General features: G+C 42.9%; 1 protein-coding gene across 1 annotated transcript; it reads right to left on the bottom strand.

Moving 5' to 3' along the window:
* Positions 1-5: 5 nt before the first annotated feature.
* On the bottom strand, positions 6-16,501 carry SKP2 (S-phase kinase associated protein 2). The gene is made up of 10 exons (XM_054986279.1): positions 16,390-16,501; positions 14,267-14,517; positions 12,070-12,181; positions 11,178-11,321; positions 10,364-10,498; positions 8,121-8,219; positions 5,435-5,562; positions 3,911-3,962; positions 2,057-2,164; positions 6-1,544 (listed from the first exon to the last, which is right to left on the bottom strand). Exons 1-10 carry the CDS (start codon positions 16,395-16,397, stop codon positions 1,331-1,333), a joined length of 1,251 nt encoding a protein of 416 aa, XP_054842254.1. The 5' UTR covers positions 16,398-16,501; the 3' UTR covers positions 6-1,330.
* Positions 16,502-16,567: the final 66 nt, after the last annotated feature.

Genomic DNA, 16,567 nt, shown 5'->3' with positions numbered 1-16,567 from the left:
GGCAGATGTCCGTACTGAATTCTCAGTGGTTATCTGGGTTAGCACAAGATGCTTTTTAGAACTTAATTCCCCCTCCCCCCCCGTTCTTTATAAATATGCCCTTATGCCTACGTAATATGAATTCTCTAATTAAGAATGACCTCTACCACTAGATACTCATTTTTGTACCTCAGTTATATTTGACACAGCCATGACAAAACAGGAAAAGTCACCTGTTCATCTTGTAGCATATTAGAATATAGAAGAACTTCAAGTACTGTTAGAAGTCCAATTATCTCTATAGTAGCAATAATATAGACAGGAGGAGGCAACAGGGTGTGGCCATATAGCTTAAGCTTGTACTATATCATTGGGTCTTGATTTCATCTTAAACTCTGGCTAAGCATATCTCTATATCCCAGGAAACCCCCAGATATACACAACTGTCCGCCAAAGTGAGGGAAGTCCCCCTACCAGAGTTTGCTGCATACATCAAGCCCACTCTGCAGGGCAACTAATTATAAGGAAGCTGATCAGCTTGCTTTTCTGGGAATGAATGTCCCAGCCTCAGTCTTCATAGGGGCAGATTGCTGTTCTTGTCTGGAGAAACCACAGGTTGCCCAGTAAAGAAGAAACAGCCTACAAAATCCTTGAGATTCCCACTTGTACTAACTTTTTTTAAAAAATAAGTAATTTACGGATTAATTGCCACTGAAATGGTACTAGTGTATTTCTCATGGGGGGGAGGGGGGAGAATATCTGAACAGAAATTTTGTATCTAATTCTTTTCAAGAGAAACGGGGAGTTCTGCTCTGGATGCAACGTCAACACCAGCAGAAATTTAAAAACAAAAAGAATTATCTCGATGCATTAGTGTTACATCTCAGCTGCAAGAGTGAGATTTGAAGTGCTTGAGACTCCACAATTTATTACAGCGCCCCCATAATAATGTGAACAAGTACTGGCTCCAACGACTAAAAGAAGTATTTGATTAGGCAACTGAAACAGGCATATAAAAACTTGCAGACTTTAATAATTTTCTAAAAAGCCACAGTTTCCAGGAGCAGGGTGTGCATGTTGCTTAATTTCACCAGGTATTTGTACATGATTAATGTGCCTTTGATAAAATTCAACTATAGTAGAAAGTACATCTGAAAAACTAAGGGTTTGATAAATTACGGAAGGTAGCCTGCTTGCACATAAACACTGAAATCAATGGGATTGTCAGTTAAAGTAGTCGGAAAATGCATTACAAGTTATGAAGTAAAGTAAAAGTAACCCAACTTTTCCAGAACTCCATAGTCAAGGTTTTGGGGAATGTTGCTGGCTCCCGGAAGCCTTAGATGCCACATTAAAAACCAACCAGATTTCTTAAACTCAGTCTGCATTGGATTCCCCAGATTTCTTGATTCTTTTTGGAGCTGGTGGTGGGCCTTGCAATAGTTGTAAAATGGGAAGTGTTGATCTTTATATGTGGAAGTGTTGCCTTTAGCAGCTGGAGAGAGGTTGCAGTTACTATTCCAAAAATTTGGAGTGTTTTGAGTGTAGCAATTTCACCGAGTTCACTAGAAAAGAAGAGGAAAAAATGAAGTGAACACAATGGCTAGAAACAGTATTTTTCAGAGCAGAGGAAGAAATCAAACCCACTTACAAAGCTACTGCGCAGGAGAGGTCAAGGGCAACATGAGAAGGTATCTTTGAAAGGAGATAAGCTGAGTAACCATATAGAGAAATAAGTGGTAGGAAAGAGAAAAAGTCATCCTCTGAAATGATGGGGCTGGAGCAATGGGGAGTATGGCACTCGTGAGGAGCCATTTGACATAGTCTCTGACGAACGTCATGATTAACCTCTTTCCCACAGCTCAAGCCTAGAGCAAAGAATTCCCATCTAATTTCACAACTGTGTGAAAAATACAGAATGGAGCAAACGAAAATACTGGGTGCCCATGTGTTCACTCCATTTGGTGGACTATTAGTGTCCATCATAATACTTGAAACGTTAACCACTGCGCATTCACTCTGAAATACATTTAGTAGTTTTTCAAACTGGTTTTAAGAACAGCAAAATATTACTCACAGTAAGGCTGCAGGAGGTATCTGGTAGCATCGACTAAGAGATAAATGCTCCAGATAAGTCAGCTGGCAGAAGTACTGAAGGCATTCGGCTTTCAACATAACACTGTCACTGCAACAGAAGGATCAGATTTAATAATTTCTATGCCATGTATTTAAACTCAACAGACAGGCTACTAAACGGGGAAAAGTGAAGCATAAATTTAGTTCTAAAACTCAATTATCAGAGTAATTAATTATCGGACTTCCCACTCAACACAACAACTACTTACCTTGTATGGGCAAATGAAGAAGAGGGATCTTTGTGGGTTTTGTGCTTTAATCAAGTAATTAAAAGCAGTCCCCATTCATTAAAAGAACTCAGAATGTACCTTACTCAAACATTTCTGAACATAAAATCCCCATTAGATACACTAAATAACTTGCTTTTGTTAAAATGAGTTGTGTCCTGGTGTGCTAATCTTTGCCCTGATTTCTGGGAGACACTAAAATTGGTTTTGTACTCAATGGAAGTGAGAAACCAGTTGCTTAAGTCTGACCAGGATTCACTTTCCCTACCCACTTGAAACACTTGCCTTTAAGATGCCCTACTTAACTGAACAGACTTGCACAGCAGAGGAAACAGCCGCTGGTTGTAATTTTGTTTGCTTCCTTGTACCAACTAGTAGCTCCCCCAGTTCTCCTATCAACCAGGCAAAAGGTCTGTTTTTTCCATGCCTGGAGTATAACAAATCGCTTTACAGAACTTTTGTAACCCACTTTCACACCAAGTGGGAACAATAGACTGTTGGTTTCCAAACTAAAGCAAAGAGCTAAGTCTCTTCCTTGCCTGCATCCAAGCAAAGTCACAGGGACTGATGTGGGATTTGATTGCTTGACTCTCAAGTCCAAACATTTTAATCTCTGCATCTGATGTATGGACAGGGAACTCTTAAAGGGTCAGAGTATGATCCTTCCTCTAAGGAGACAGATGCATTTTCCTTTTCGCACCTGATCCGTTATACTTGGCCTAGCGGACTATTACTACAAGCCCGCAGAAATGTTGTAAAGCCCTTATTATATGAGGGTACACAAATACACTCTTACAAAGTGAGCTAGTTGCAATTCAGGATACAGCAGAAAGCAGAATAAAACCTCTTTCCTGATGCCCCAATCATGTCAGATTTGGCTCTGCATTATACAAGCACACACTCCACCACACCCAACAATGGGCATTTTGCCAGCTCATATAGGATTGGGATTAGCTGTTACTATGTTAGAGAAAATAACTATACTTATTTATTTCAAATTTCTATTCTAACAAAATACAATAAAAATTCATCTGCATTAAAACATCATTAAAACAGTGTATTAATACACATTTAAAACAGGATGGTGGACAGCCTTCGCAGGGAGGGTTTAAGATTTTATACACCCCTTTTTTCAGACCGGCGGAGGCCCAGCCTCAACCATATGCCTGGTGGAACAACTCTGTCTTGCAGGCCCGGCGGAAGGATAGTAAGTCCTGCCGGGCCCTGGTCTCGGCAGACAGAGCGTTCCACCAGGTGGGAGCCTGGTCTGAAAAGGCCCTGGCTCGAGTCGAGGCTTGGCGGGCCTCCTTGGTACTGCTTGACTTTAAAAATCACTTATTTTCAATTATTAGTGGTGCAATATTGGACTGGAATCTTTCTTGTACTAGGCTAGATCCTAATGATCCATTGCCTTGACAGAACTAGTGGGGACCGACATTTAACTCTCCCAGTACTCTACGGCCAGTATTTGAAATGTGTGCTTTTTTCCCTGAAAGCTGGTTTTCATTTATCCTTCAGTGGGTTCCCTGCAACATCACACACATTCACTAAGATTCAAATTCTCTTACCTTAAATCTAAATGTACTAGATTGCAACACCTCTCTAGTAATGTTTTAACATCTGGAATGAGAAATTAAATTCAATGAGCCAGCCACACACATCAGTGTTATAAACTTCACACAAGAAATAGAAACCTTTTAAAGAAAGGCCAGGAAAATTTGCCACACACTTTGCTTCCAGTATGATTACCAGAAGACCTTGCAATGGGGTTGTTTGTTTTACAGTGCAATTTATGGAAGTTGCAGTGAGTTTAATAAAGCTTTAATCTCAAATACGTATAACTGCAGCTTTAAAGTGAGTCTTTTTATCCCAATATATTTAATCATAGTTTTCAGTCATCCAGAAACTGATTTCATTGCAAACAGTTTATCTGACCATCACAAGCAAAGATGGATTTTCCACAGTTTGCCATTCACAAACTACTTAAAAGCTTGGATGTGGGCCTACTGGAGCAAAGAGCACATGAGGCCAGTCAGGCATTCGGGTATGCTCAAGTTCCAGGGACGTCCCCATGAGGACCAAGTGCTGTCCACAACTCTGGTTATAATCCTCATATCTTGAGCACAGGCTCAATGTAACCAGATTTTCAACTCAATACCAGCCAACTCCTATACTTACTACAGCCCATCTGACATGCAAATCTTACGATCCCCAGCATAACTTTTTTGGCTGGTCAAGGGGGACTCTTCCTCCCTTTTTTCATCAGAGAATCAGCTGGTTGGATTCATCCCACTAACACATGAATGTGGTAGCATATTTTTCTGCAGACTTATTTGCCATCCCCATTAAGCTATGCGCATGCATGTACTTGCATACACCAAGTTGTTTCTTTCTTTCAAGTTTTATTTATGTACTTCATTGAGAGCCAAGACAGTGTTGGTGTAGTGGTTAGAGTGGTGGATTAGGATCTGGGAGAGCCAGGTTCAAATCCCTGCTCTGCCATGGAAGCTCACTGGGTGACTCTGGGCCATCACATACTCTTAGCCTAACCTACTGCACAGGTTTGGGGAGAGGATAAAACAGGAGAGGAAAATTTTGTAAGCCATTTTAGGTCCCCCCCCCACCATTGGGAGATAGGCAAGGAATGACAAAAATAAATTTCTTCCAATGGGAACTCAAAGCTACTCATGATGTTCTCTTCGCCTCCATTTTCCCCTCACAATAACCATGTGAAGTAGGTTAGGCTATAGACGAGGCTGAGACTATATAACTGGCCCAAGGTTACCCAGCAATCTTTCATAGCTTAGCTAGGATTCAAGCCTAGGTCTCTCGGATCTTAAGAGTCTGACACTCTAACCATACCGTAGTACAACTTGCCTATGCGTCTCTTCTGTCTGCAAAGTGCTTTGGATAAGTTTCTTAGAAATTGGGTAAGGAAGCATATTAGCAGAGACCATGATGCAAAATGTAATTCCAGAACTCCCCAATGTAATCCCAAACTGGAGCAGTTTTTTCATTCCCACCAAAGTCAGTCCAGGATGGGTTGGCAGGTTACCTGAGCCAGACGTTGCAAGCCAAAATGTGCTTCTCACCTGACATCTGTAGATTCTGCCTGTATCCACTAAGGTTCAGTTGTGTTACAGTGGAAGGAATATGGCTGACTGCTGTTCTCACATGATCAACAGTAAAGTCACACCAAGCCAAATTCAGCTCTTCAAGCCTATGTACAAGTTGAAAAAACAACACGCATTACAGAAATACAAATGTTCCATTTAAAACAAAAATAAGAGATAGGGCATCCCTCTGGGAATCCCCAAAGTAAAAACCTAACTCACTCTATTTGTACAAAAACAGCAAAGGAATTTGAAGTGGTTTATGTCAATTCACATACGGAGAGCTTATCACCAAAGAAGTGTGCTAACTGTCCTAGTCAAATACTAACCCAATTAAGTGTACAGGTTAACACTTTTAGCTCAGATATTGTGCCAACTAACATATATACTGGATGGGTTTGCAGAGGTCCTGACCAAACACCTGGAGTAGATAATGGGATAAATGAAGGCCAGTAAAGTAACACGCCAGAGGTTCTGCTGGTCAATAAAAAAGTCACTTGTGAATCAAGGAGCCTGCCTTGAAGGGGGCTTCTCTGAAGGAGCACATTAGCCGTTGGAGAGTGCTGCTAATACACTAGCTACAACCACTCCTCAAAAAGTGTGGTAAGATCACAGTGATTCATGCTCTGATATATCCAAGTATGATTACTGTAGTGCACTCTATAATACACTTTGACCCGAATAACCCAGGAGAACCTGATCTTGTCCCGTCTCAGAAGCTAAGCAGAGTCAACCTTGGTTAGTGCCTGGATGGAAGACCTTCAATGAAGGCTAAGGTTGCAGAGGCAGGCAATGGCAAATCACCTCTGTTAGTCTCTTGCCATGAAAACCCCAAGGGTCGCCATAAGTCAACTATGACTTGAGGGCACTCTCCACCACCACTCTGTAATGCACTCTGCCTTTGAAAACCATCTGGAAACTTCAATGGGTCCAAAATGTAGCAGCCAGGCTTTTGTCAAGGGCTAGATACAGGCACCGTCTCCACCCCCCACTCCCATCTTGAAGATCTGCACGGATTACTCATCTGTTTCTGGGCACTATTCAAACGGCTGGTTCTTACCTTGAAGGCCCTGAACAGCATGGGGGCAGAAGGACTGCCTTCTCCCATACTGCCTAGCCCAACAGTTAAGATCTTCCTCTGGAGCCCTGCTCTGTGTGCCCCTTCCCACAAAACTGAGAGGGGGGGGGGACTACAGACTGGGCTTTGTCGGTGGTGACGCCTCTCCATTGGAAGAGTCCCCCATGGTGACTACTTCAGTGCTTAGACCAAAATAAAGCTTTTTACTTTAGTGTTCTATCCTTTTCAGTCAGGCTTCTATGGCCTGTTTCTAGTCTCATGGTTGTTCTATGGAAGATACTATTTTTGATTGCTAAATGTTGTTTTTATCCTATTTCTATGCCCCTGCTGTGATCCTGGCTTGTTTTGCGGCTAATTTTAATCTTGGTAATTTTAGTTTGTTGATTTTAGGGTTGTGCTGTTTTTAACTTCATGAGCGGCCTTGAGCAGGTCTCGGGACAGGCGACACACTCATTTCCTAAACATGCTGAACACACTTCTCGGGTGGGATCAGGACTAGCATTTCTGTGGGTACAAGGACTTAGCTTGTGCAGCATGATTTTCCTGCCTTCCCCCTTCCTCAGCAGCCTGAAATGCCCCCCAGAATCCTGTTTCGGGGCAGTCCCCTGTCCCTTGGGACACGATTTCAGGCAACGCTGCAGGCTACTGCAGGAGAGGGGAAATGGTATAACTGCACTCCAGAAGCATCAGTAGAAATGGTTATCAAGATTCCAGACCCTAGTGTTTAAAATCCAATTTATGGAGAAGCAGAGGGACACCAGAGTGAAAACTTCACATAAATGCATGCTTGTAATATACTCTAATTCACTCTATGTAGATCGCCCCATAAAGTCAACTTGGAGACTCCAGCTGATGCGGAATGCCGCAGCTCAATTATTATCAGGAGCTAGGTAGAGCACGCATATAAGTAACCAGGCTCCATTAAAAAGCGTTGGCTATCACATATAAAGTCCTTCATGGCTTTGGTCCCTCGTATCTAAAGGGACTGCCACTTTCCCTATGTTCTGCTATTGTAGCCTGGCTTAACTGAATAGGGCCTGCTGCAGATCCCCCCCTGTAAACTGGCTAAATCAATAGCTGCCTGTACACACACATTCTCTGTGTGGCCTTCACCTTATGGAATGGCCTGCCTGAAGAGGTCAGGAAAGCTCCAACTCTCTTGGCTTCCTTAAATAATAGGGCTGCGCTGTAAGAACTGGCTCAGAGAGATGCTTTGATAAAGCGACAGGTACTGTGGACTACGTTAGGTACTGCCTGTTGATACAGATATGCTCTGACTGGGTAATTTCCATGTTGTTTAATATGCCATGTCAAATTACAATGTTTCATCTCTGTATTCATAGTTATGCTTGTTTCTGTAATCTATACAGAAATAATCCCTACAGTATTGTTTACTGTATGCGTTAGCCTTGACTGTCTTGACTTGCATTGCGTAATTGTGTTTCAGTGAGAGAGGTGGACTATAAATAAATAAAACAATGCACCTCTGCATTGTGGTTTGAGTGTCTGCTGTTAAATCTAGTATGAGTACACTGTGCCAACACTGGGTCGAATATTCTCACATGTGTTGGCAAGCTTCCTTCTAACCTGGAACAGCTGCTCAACACTGCCCCCAAGCCTTCTGTAGAGAACCCAGAGCATCCAGACAGGTTTAATCGTATCAAGCTGGAGTTCTGCGCTATTTTTCTGAAAAGGAAAACACAGAAAGCATGTTCAGCCATTGCACATTAAGTTGTGTGATCACACGTTACAATGCCGCTTTGAGCAGGGTTATATTCTTCTAAGTCCATTGAAGTCAGTGAGCTTAGAAGGATGTAAACGCCTTCTAAGGAGTTTCCGTGCCAGCACCGGTGACCCTGGCAACACAACCCACCCACAAATGTGGAAGGTCAATTCTTCACCTTAGAAAAAGCCACACAGGGTCCCCAGCATGTGGGATTTTTAGGTGGCAACTACCCTGCCAAAATGACAGACTACTTAACTGAACATGTACCGTACATTCTAGGATCAAACTAGGGGATCAATGATAAGAAGGTATAACCCAAAGCTAACTGGATCTACATAAATGCACAGCCATGTAAATAACTGTAACTGCATCTTATGATTAAACTACACTGTTGATTCAACTAAGGAGCTGCTGATATTGCTTTTGACAATAGAGACATCTCCATACATGCTTCCATTGTGTAAACATCGAGCCGTCCACAAATAGAGCTTAATAAAACACATATCTAACTTTAAATACTTGTATCCTGCCTTTCCTCCAAAGGATCTGGTGCGGTTCCCAAAAATATTCCAAGAGCATCAATAATGCAATGAACACACTGAACAACATCAACAATTTCAAAGAATTAAACATGGCATGCATAAAACTGTCACTCTGTTAAAAATCCCCAACAATAGTAAAACTGACAATGCCCTCCAAGGATACTTTACAATTTTCTATAAAATTGGGAAGAGACGGAACCTGGCTTAAGCTGAGAATGGGTGGGAGGGAATTTGACCCAAGCGCCTTGCTACTGCGATTCTGACAATTCTGTCCAGAACATGGGAACGGTTTTATGAATGAACTGGCTCGCGTTCCCTAGGGACAATCCATAAACCTGGAACTGCAAACATGATTCTCAGTCCAAAATGTGTTGCTGGCTAATTCTGGATTTACTGATATTACCAGAACAAGATTTCATCTGTGTTTATACACATATACCTGTGGACTTCTACATTTTAGATTTCAGCATTCCAACTATTTTATATGCCTACTGAGTTACTGTTCTGTAGGACAGTTAAATGGGCATTAGTATTTTCTCTCTTTGCTTTAGGACTGGATGAATTCCATGTTTCCCTACACTGACAGCTTCACTCTCCCTGTTGCTGTCACTGCTTTTTTATGGAGATCTAATGCTGTTTGTTTTAATGATGCTATTTTTGTCCACTTATTGTGATCTCTTTTACGTACGCTTTCGTGAGTACTTTAAAAGCAAAAAAGAAGGATATAAACATTGGCTTGGATCCTAGATTTCCACAGGTACAGGGGGTGATTTTCACCAATTCCTTCCTCCCAGCCCCAAACACACCCTGAAATGCTGATCCTGGGGAGGGGGCAGGAATAGCTATGGGGAGGGGAATCTACACACATCTGCACATAGATAAAAACAATATTTTGAAGAGTGGGGAAGCCTTAATTGGGTTTGAGATCACGCATGCATATTTTACAATAGGTACCACCTTAGAAGAGCCACTTCCCATTCTCAAATACACAAGGGGATGCTTTTTACTGATTTTTTTCATCCATCACTCCTCCCTAAAGTTCACCCTAGAGTCCTCCCCCTCTCATTTTAGTCTGACAACCACCCCGAGAGTGACTGTTTCAAATTCACCTAGTGCGCTTTATGGCAGTGTAGAGATCTGAACCCAGGCCTTTCTAGCTGTATTCCAACACATCACTACATCATACTGGCGCGGGCACCATCTCTTCTAAAACGCTGCCTGCCATTCATCCTTTTTACAAACGCCTCTATTCAAAATAATGTAACCTTTTTTTAAAAAAAAATCATGCTGCCTTCAGGATCGCCTTTTAGCTTCAGCAGTGAAAAAGTGGACCATGAAAAATATTAATAAATAAATAGTTAACACAAAGATTTTTTTATCTAATTAACTCAACCACCCGATAAATGTTGCAGTTTCAATTGTTCTTAATATATAGATGCCATGGACTGTGGCTAAAACATTTTGCAAAAATTAGTCCTTGTTTCCAGTGTTAGGTATGTCAACTTTTGCAATGTCTCAGAAGCAAAGGCTACTCATCCAGAACTCATTCCTTGCTCACCTACCTAACAATATCACTAGAAAGGGTGAGCCCTTCCAAGCTGAGGTTTTCTAGGCTCTGACACCGATCAAGAATACTCTGGAGGTCGGCAACTTGGATTGTACAACTGGACAGATCCATATGCTGCACCTGAAGAAGTCTGCAAACAGGCCAAACAAATGATGAAAGGCAAAAACAATGTGCAGAATACAATTTTTTTAAAAGCTTCCACATCATCCAAGCAAACCAACTTAATTCTGCATCCTATCAGAACAAAAAGGATCTGTGAGATCTATGAGCATGCTACACTACTTCAAATGCACACTCGAACAGAGCACTGCAAGAGCTTTTAAAATATTTTAAAACATAATCAAATGCTCTTCCACAGCACCATCACTCTGCTCCCCAGAGAGGAAACCAGCATCCACGTTATAGCCCTTGGAGATCTATAAACAATTTCAAAATTGTGCAAGGCTTAAATCTAACATCCACCTCTGCCCTGCGGCATCTAGTGAGCGAAGGGGTAGGTTGGGCTGAAGGAGCCTTGTGGGTTGGCAAAAATTTGAACCCGGTTTCCCCATCGAAACTCAATACGCTTACTCTCAATGTCAGTTCTGCAAAAGGTCCCTTTGGTTTGATACCCTTTCTGCTTTTCTTTTGCAAAAGAGATGAGGGTTCAAAGGAAGAATAAGCCTAAACGTTCAGCAAGAATAAAACATGGAAAGCTTTCCCTCTTTATGTGCCATCAAATTACACCCGACTTACGGCTACCCCAGCAAAAGGCTTTCAAGGCAAGTGAGAAGCAGAGGTGATTTGCTTTGCCTGGGAGATGGCATTACCTGCTTGTTTTAAACAAAGGATTCCCAATGCAGGACCTCGGACAACGGAAGGCAGTGACACCCAAGGGCAGCAACTTGCCAATCACTCCCGGCAGCAGATTTTTCCCTGCAAGGTCCAGGGTTTTCCAGAGCGACTCATCAATTCTAAAGAAAGAAAACGTTTACTAGTTGGCAAACAAATTAAAGGATTGTGGAGAAATGATGACTTGAGTATCAAGCTCAGAAGACTTATCCTAGCTTCATGATTTCAAAGTTTTGATCAATGCACCTTTGGACAAAGGTCTCTGGCTTGGCGTATGGAAAAATCACATCAACTCTTAAAGGGAGCAGAAATGCACATAAGCAAATGTCTTCAGGCAAGGCGCTATACCACATCCTATTATTGCTATATTAAATTATGAAGCAAAGTCATTGATATATGTGCAACAGCATTAGCCAAGACTATCACTTGGGGTTTCACAAACCCTTAGGCTTGCAGATAGCCCAGACTAGCCCAGGATCTGGTTGAAAGCTAAGGAGGGCTGGCCACAGTTAGTATGTAGATGGGAGATCACCTGCATTGCTATGCATAGGAAGGCAAGGGTGAACTACCTTTACTCATTCCTTGCCTTGGAAACCCCAGCAGGGTTCGCCATGAGTCGGCTGCAACTTGACAGTACTTAATTATTTACTAAACAAATGCCCATTTAGCTGATGCAGGAAATGCAACATGTCTGACACTATCACTATGAACATGAACTATATCAAGATGCCATCAAAGAGACAGCCCTGTCTCACATGGCCACCCACCTTACACACCCCAATCACACCCCAAGACAAGACCCAGAGCATTCAACAGCCACTGGATAGCAAAGCCATTCGTTACAAAAAGTCAGTTTTATAAATCACTCACGAAAGTCGGTGCCATCTCCGGCAAACCTGGGAAACTCTTAGCAGATCAGCTAAAGATAAATACGAGAAGATCCCCAACAGCAATTCATCAGGCAGGGTATCCCAAGAAACACCTTGAATGGGGAAAATGTTACAGAGTTAAACCCAAAGTAAGTTTAAACAACATGTCATTCCCCCAAGAAGCACAGCAAATTTTAATTCAGTTGGATGCTTGTAAAACATCATACATAACATAATTAATACATTGTATTAATTGCATTTCAGAGCATGTGTATTATTACGTTTTAAAAACGTCCAACTGAATTAAAATTTGTGCAAGGTAACTGTTTGAGACCACCTTTCTTTCTTCTCCATATGCTATCTTATCATTCTTTACTTCCATTTTCACACTTTTCTTGTTGGAAGTTGTTATCAACCCATAGCTACCAACAGCTTTTACATAATTAAGTTCTAAACCAGGAATATCCAGGAGATGGCATTCCGGGGGGGGGGGGGGTGGGTGGGTGGGAATGAAGGACGGTAGAACTCACGTTCAGAATTGTGTTTTCAGATTCTGGCCTAGTTTAGGTATGTGCTGGCTGAGCTGATTAATAACACTTGCAGAGCAGTCTCTGAGTTCCCCAGGGATTCGACCTTGGGAGACTATTCTCAGAGAGGCTCCACACTTACTCCCTAGATTTTCATACAGCTGAAAAGCTAACGAACAGCTTGGCCCTGATTGGCTCGTGAGTTGCCGGGTGGTGCACTGCGTTCTTGAAAAGATGGCGTCTCAGCTCATCTATGGCCCTTCTCTATTCTTTTTCTCCTCACCATGTCCCTAGGCCAGTCCAACCAGGCATGGGAGGGGGGCACACATTCCACCAGATGGGTAAGATGAGCAATGTATAGATGCTAACCAGACATGCTTAGGTAGCAAGCTAACCAGAGATACTTAGGCGTTTTTAGATAGGTAGATTTTACATAGCAACAGTAAGGATTGTCTGTTGCCTGTATGAGAGTGCTTTATGCTTCTGCAAACACTCTTTAAGCTAATTTTAACTGTGCTGAGTCTGGAATTCATGACTTAAGTGTGGGTACATCCCAGAACAAACCCGGAGATTGGAAAGCCAAAGCCTTTGGGAAAGGCAGAGCTTTCAATCTCACAAACAAAAAGGAAGTGCGTCTCATCGGCCTGATTGCTGAAACGGCTGTAATCAGCACTCAGAATCAGGAGGACTGGGGCAGCTATCCCTTCATAGGGAACCTTCATATCAGATGTTTCTTTTCTTTTTGGCCATAAAGGATACATGCGGACATATGGACAAGTAAATACTCTGATGGCGAGCAACCTCTGTAACGTGCTTAGGATTGCTCCCAAAGACACACTTTTGCCAGGGCTAAAGAGCATAGTATTGCTCCTACAAAATGTCACTGTTTCCATGGCAAACAGACACCACACATATATTTAGTCATTTACAAAATTTGGACCCCACCTTTCTGCCCTATCAGGCTACCAACACGGCTATTTCAAAGCTGCTAGGGAAAAACCAGTTCCACTCTTGTGTATGCTAAAAAGGTGCTTGGCTTGTCATTTGAGGGAAACTAACAGTGCAATCCTAGGCAAAGTTCCTCTGGTCTAAGCCTGCTGAAATCAGGGGGCTTCAGCTGGAGGAACTCTGAATGTACTGCAATTGACTAACACTGAACCTCAATTAGAAAAGAGGGCATAGAGGGAGGGAGTAGCAGTTAAAGTACTGGACTAGGATGTGGGAGCTCCACATTCGAATTTCAGCTCTACAATGGAAGCTTGCTGGGTGACCTTCAGCTAGTCACACACTCCCAGCCTAAACTACTTCGCAGGGTTATTGTGATGATAAAATGGAGAACGGAACATTTGAGGTCCCCACTAGGGAGAAAGGTAGGGTATAAAGGATGAAAGTAAGTTCATACCTTTCTACAGACAAGGAGCAAAACTGGAAAAGGCCAAATTTAAAACCTTAATTTTTTAAAAAAAAATTGGAGACTTTCTGCTCAATTTAAATAATGACTAGGGCTTCTGATTGTCGTTTAAGTGTAGTTTAAATATACAACCCTGCCTATGACTAAGATATTATCTTGCTCTTATAATAAAAAGCACATCAGTATCACTTAAATCTCCATCATTACAAACTGACTATGGTTGAAATTCTGAATCTCTTTTTCCTGTTCCAGTTCATTACCTGGTGCTGTCTCTCGCAGCAGCCTAGGTCTACGGGCGATGACAAATTCCTTGTCCTTCACTTTCTGTCGTTTGGCCGGAGGCCCCACACACATCAGCAGCTCCTGGGGGGTATTCTCATTGGCTAGCTTATCTTTAAGAACAGACACTCCCATGCCTGAGAGCAGCTCCAGTGTCTTGCTGGGATCCCATGCCCACGTGAAGCTAGTGGTGACGTTGCTGCCCGAATCTGGAATTTCCTGGAGATGTCTCCTGTAGGGAGATAAAGGGGCACAGCTTTATATACCAGACTGTCTATTTGTAGTTGTTCTTCTGCATCATAGCTGCTCTTCTGCAGGTGTTCCAAAAATCGGGACAGACGAAACAGCTGTAAATACATTCTCTGAAAAAGGTTCTCAAAAGTGACAGAGAAAAAGATTTTGTCTTTGCTGCTAGAAGAGGAAAGTAGTCACACATTGCAGCTGGATAGTAAAATATTTCAAGCACTTCCTGCCAGCTGCACAATGCTAAAAAGGCCTTCCTGAGCAGCCTAGCGTGGCTGCAAGCTGCACCTCAGAGCCAAGCTACAAGTGACGCCTGACACAGGTTGGACACTTGTCAGCTTCCCTCAAGTTTTGATGGGAAATGTAGGCATCCTGGTCTTGCAGCTGTAATGGAGAGCCAAGCTGTAAAACCAGGACGCCTACATTTCCCATCAAAACTTGAGGGAAGCTGACAAGTGTCCAACCTGTGTCAGGCGTCACTTGTAGCTTGGCTCTCAGTGTGCCAGAGGCAGCCCTGGCCAATGAAACTGCATTACAGATGGGTCCCTCAGCTACCTGGAGAAACGCCTGCCTTGAAGCCAAGTGTGCATGGGATGAGTCAGAATCAATCACGGGCACCTCCAGTTAAAATGACCTTGGGCACAGGAAAGTTCAGAAGGCAATTCTGCTAGCGCAGAAGCAAAGAAAACACTTCTCCTTCCTGTCCTTTAGTATATGGACTGATTGACAGGATAAAGAAAGACTAGGGCACATACTTTACAGGCACATTTAAATCTCACCAAGTTTCAAGCAGACAAAGTCTTGGCTTTTCCAAGCTACCCCAGATCCTTCTAACTGGAGATGCCAGATATTGATTCTGGGGCCATATGCATGCAAATGTGTGCGTGCCTACTGAGTTATAATCCCTCCCCAACCATGCAAGATTTCCGTGTAGCAGCTCTGCATTAGAGGGCCCAAGAATCTGACAAAATATAAAGCAGTTTCTATTCATATCCCAACACTGTAATATATTATCAACTGCAAAATTCTCATTGTTATAATACCTTTTCCTAGCCGGTAAATATCTTAGGGGGAGATGGACTGACACCTGTTCAATGGCAATAACAGCAACTGCAAACAGTTTCATCTGTTGTGGGATAGTCAGCCTGTGTATGCTCACCTTTCCCTATACAGAAGACAGTATATGATGCACTCGTATGCCCAGACTGCACAATCCTTCATTCTCAGAACATGAACTGTGTGAATCAGGCGCTGAGTTAGGAACCAGAGACTTCACCACCATGTTTTACTAGATTCCTGCTAATGTTATGTCTTTGTGAACTTGTATCTACTTTTACCTTATGGCATTGTTTATGGAAATGTTCTTGATATTGACTGTACTAATCTCACACTGTGTAATCCGCCTTGAGTCTCAGTGAGAAAGGCAGACTATAAGTGACATAAATAAACACACCTTCTTGACACATGGAGGCATCCTTGCTCTGAATCCTTTGCCAAAAGCACAAAATGCGTCTGTAGACTGTGCAACGTGGATTTAACGAAATGCAAGACCATGATTCCCGATTAACGTTTTGCCGGGTCTAAACGGGAAAGCAACACAAGCCATCATAATAGCCGTCCCTTAAGGACAGCTGCTGCTTCCAGAGAGCCTGTGCAATTGCTCTCTACTCGTCCTCACTGGCAGCAGAAGGCACACCATTCCTAGGGTTCTAGGTCTGTGGACGGCCGCCTTTACGGCGTGGATCCCAGGGGTACAACAAATGCGCGCGCAACCGGTTTATGCTTTGGGCGGGATCCGCTCCCCCTTGATCCTCTACCAACTCCAGCAGCCTGCTGCCGCCGCCCCCACACGTCTCTTTACCTATGCATGGCTCTCTAACGGGATGATGCATCGAGGGCCGGTTGATGACTTTTGCCTTGTCGCCCGCAGCACCGAGTCCTTAAAGCCTTGCAGCGGCAGCTGCTGCAGCACTCGCGCGCTCAATCCGCCCGGGGTAACGTTCTCCCGACACTCGCAGTGAATCCTGGGAGTTGTAGTG

This window comes from Eublepharis macularius, chromosome 8, assembly GCF_028583425.1.
Source record: "Eublepharis macularius isolate TG4126 chromosome 8, MPM_Emac_v1.0, whole genome shotgun sequence".
Classification (NCBI taxonomy): Eukaryota; Metazoa; Chordata; class Lepidosauria; order Squamata; family Eublepharidae; genus Eublepharis; species Eublepharis macularius.
The sequence above is the reverse complement of the archived record's forward strand: the minus strand, read 5'-3'. Positions and strand labels throughout refer to the sequence as shown.

What these genes read in the sequence shown, in the direction of transcription:
- SKP2 (XM_054986279.1), bottom strand. An exon ending in GCTGCGAGAGACAGCACCAG is followed by an intron (nt 12,182 to 14,266) that starts GTAATGAACTGG and finishes TCCCCATTCAAG; the next exon opens with GTGTTTCTTGGGATACCCTG. An exon ending in CGGAGATGGCACCGACTTTC is followed by an intron (nt 11,322 to 12,069) that starts GTGAGTGATTTA and finishes TTCTTTCTTTAG; the next exon opens with AATTGATGAGTCGCTCTGGA.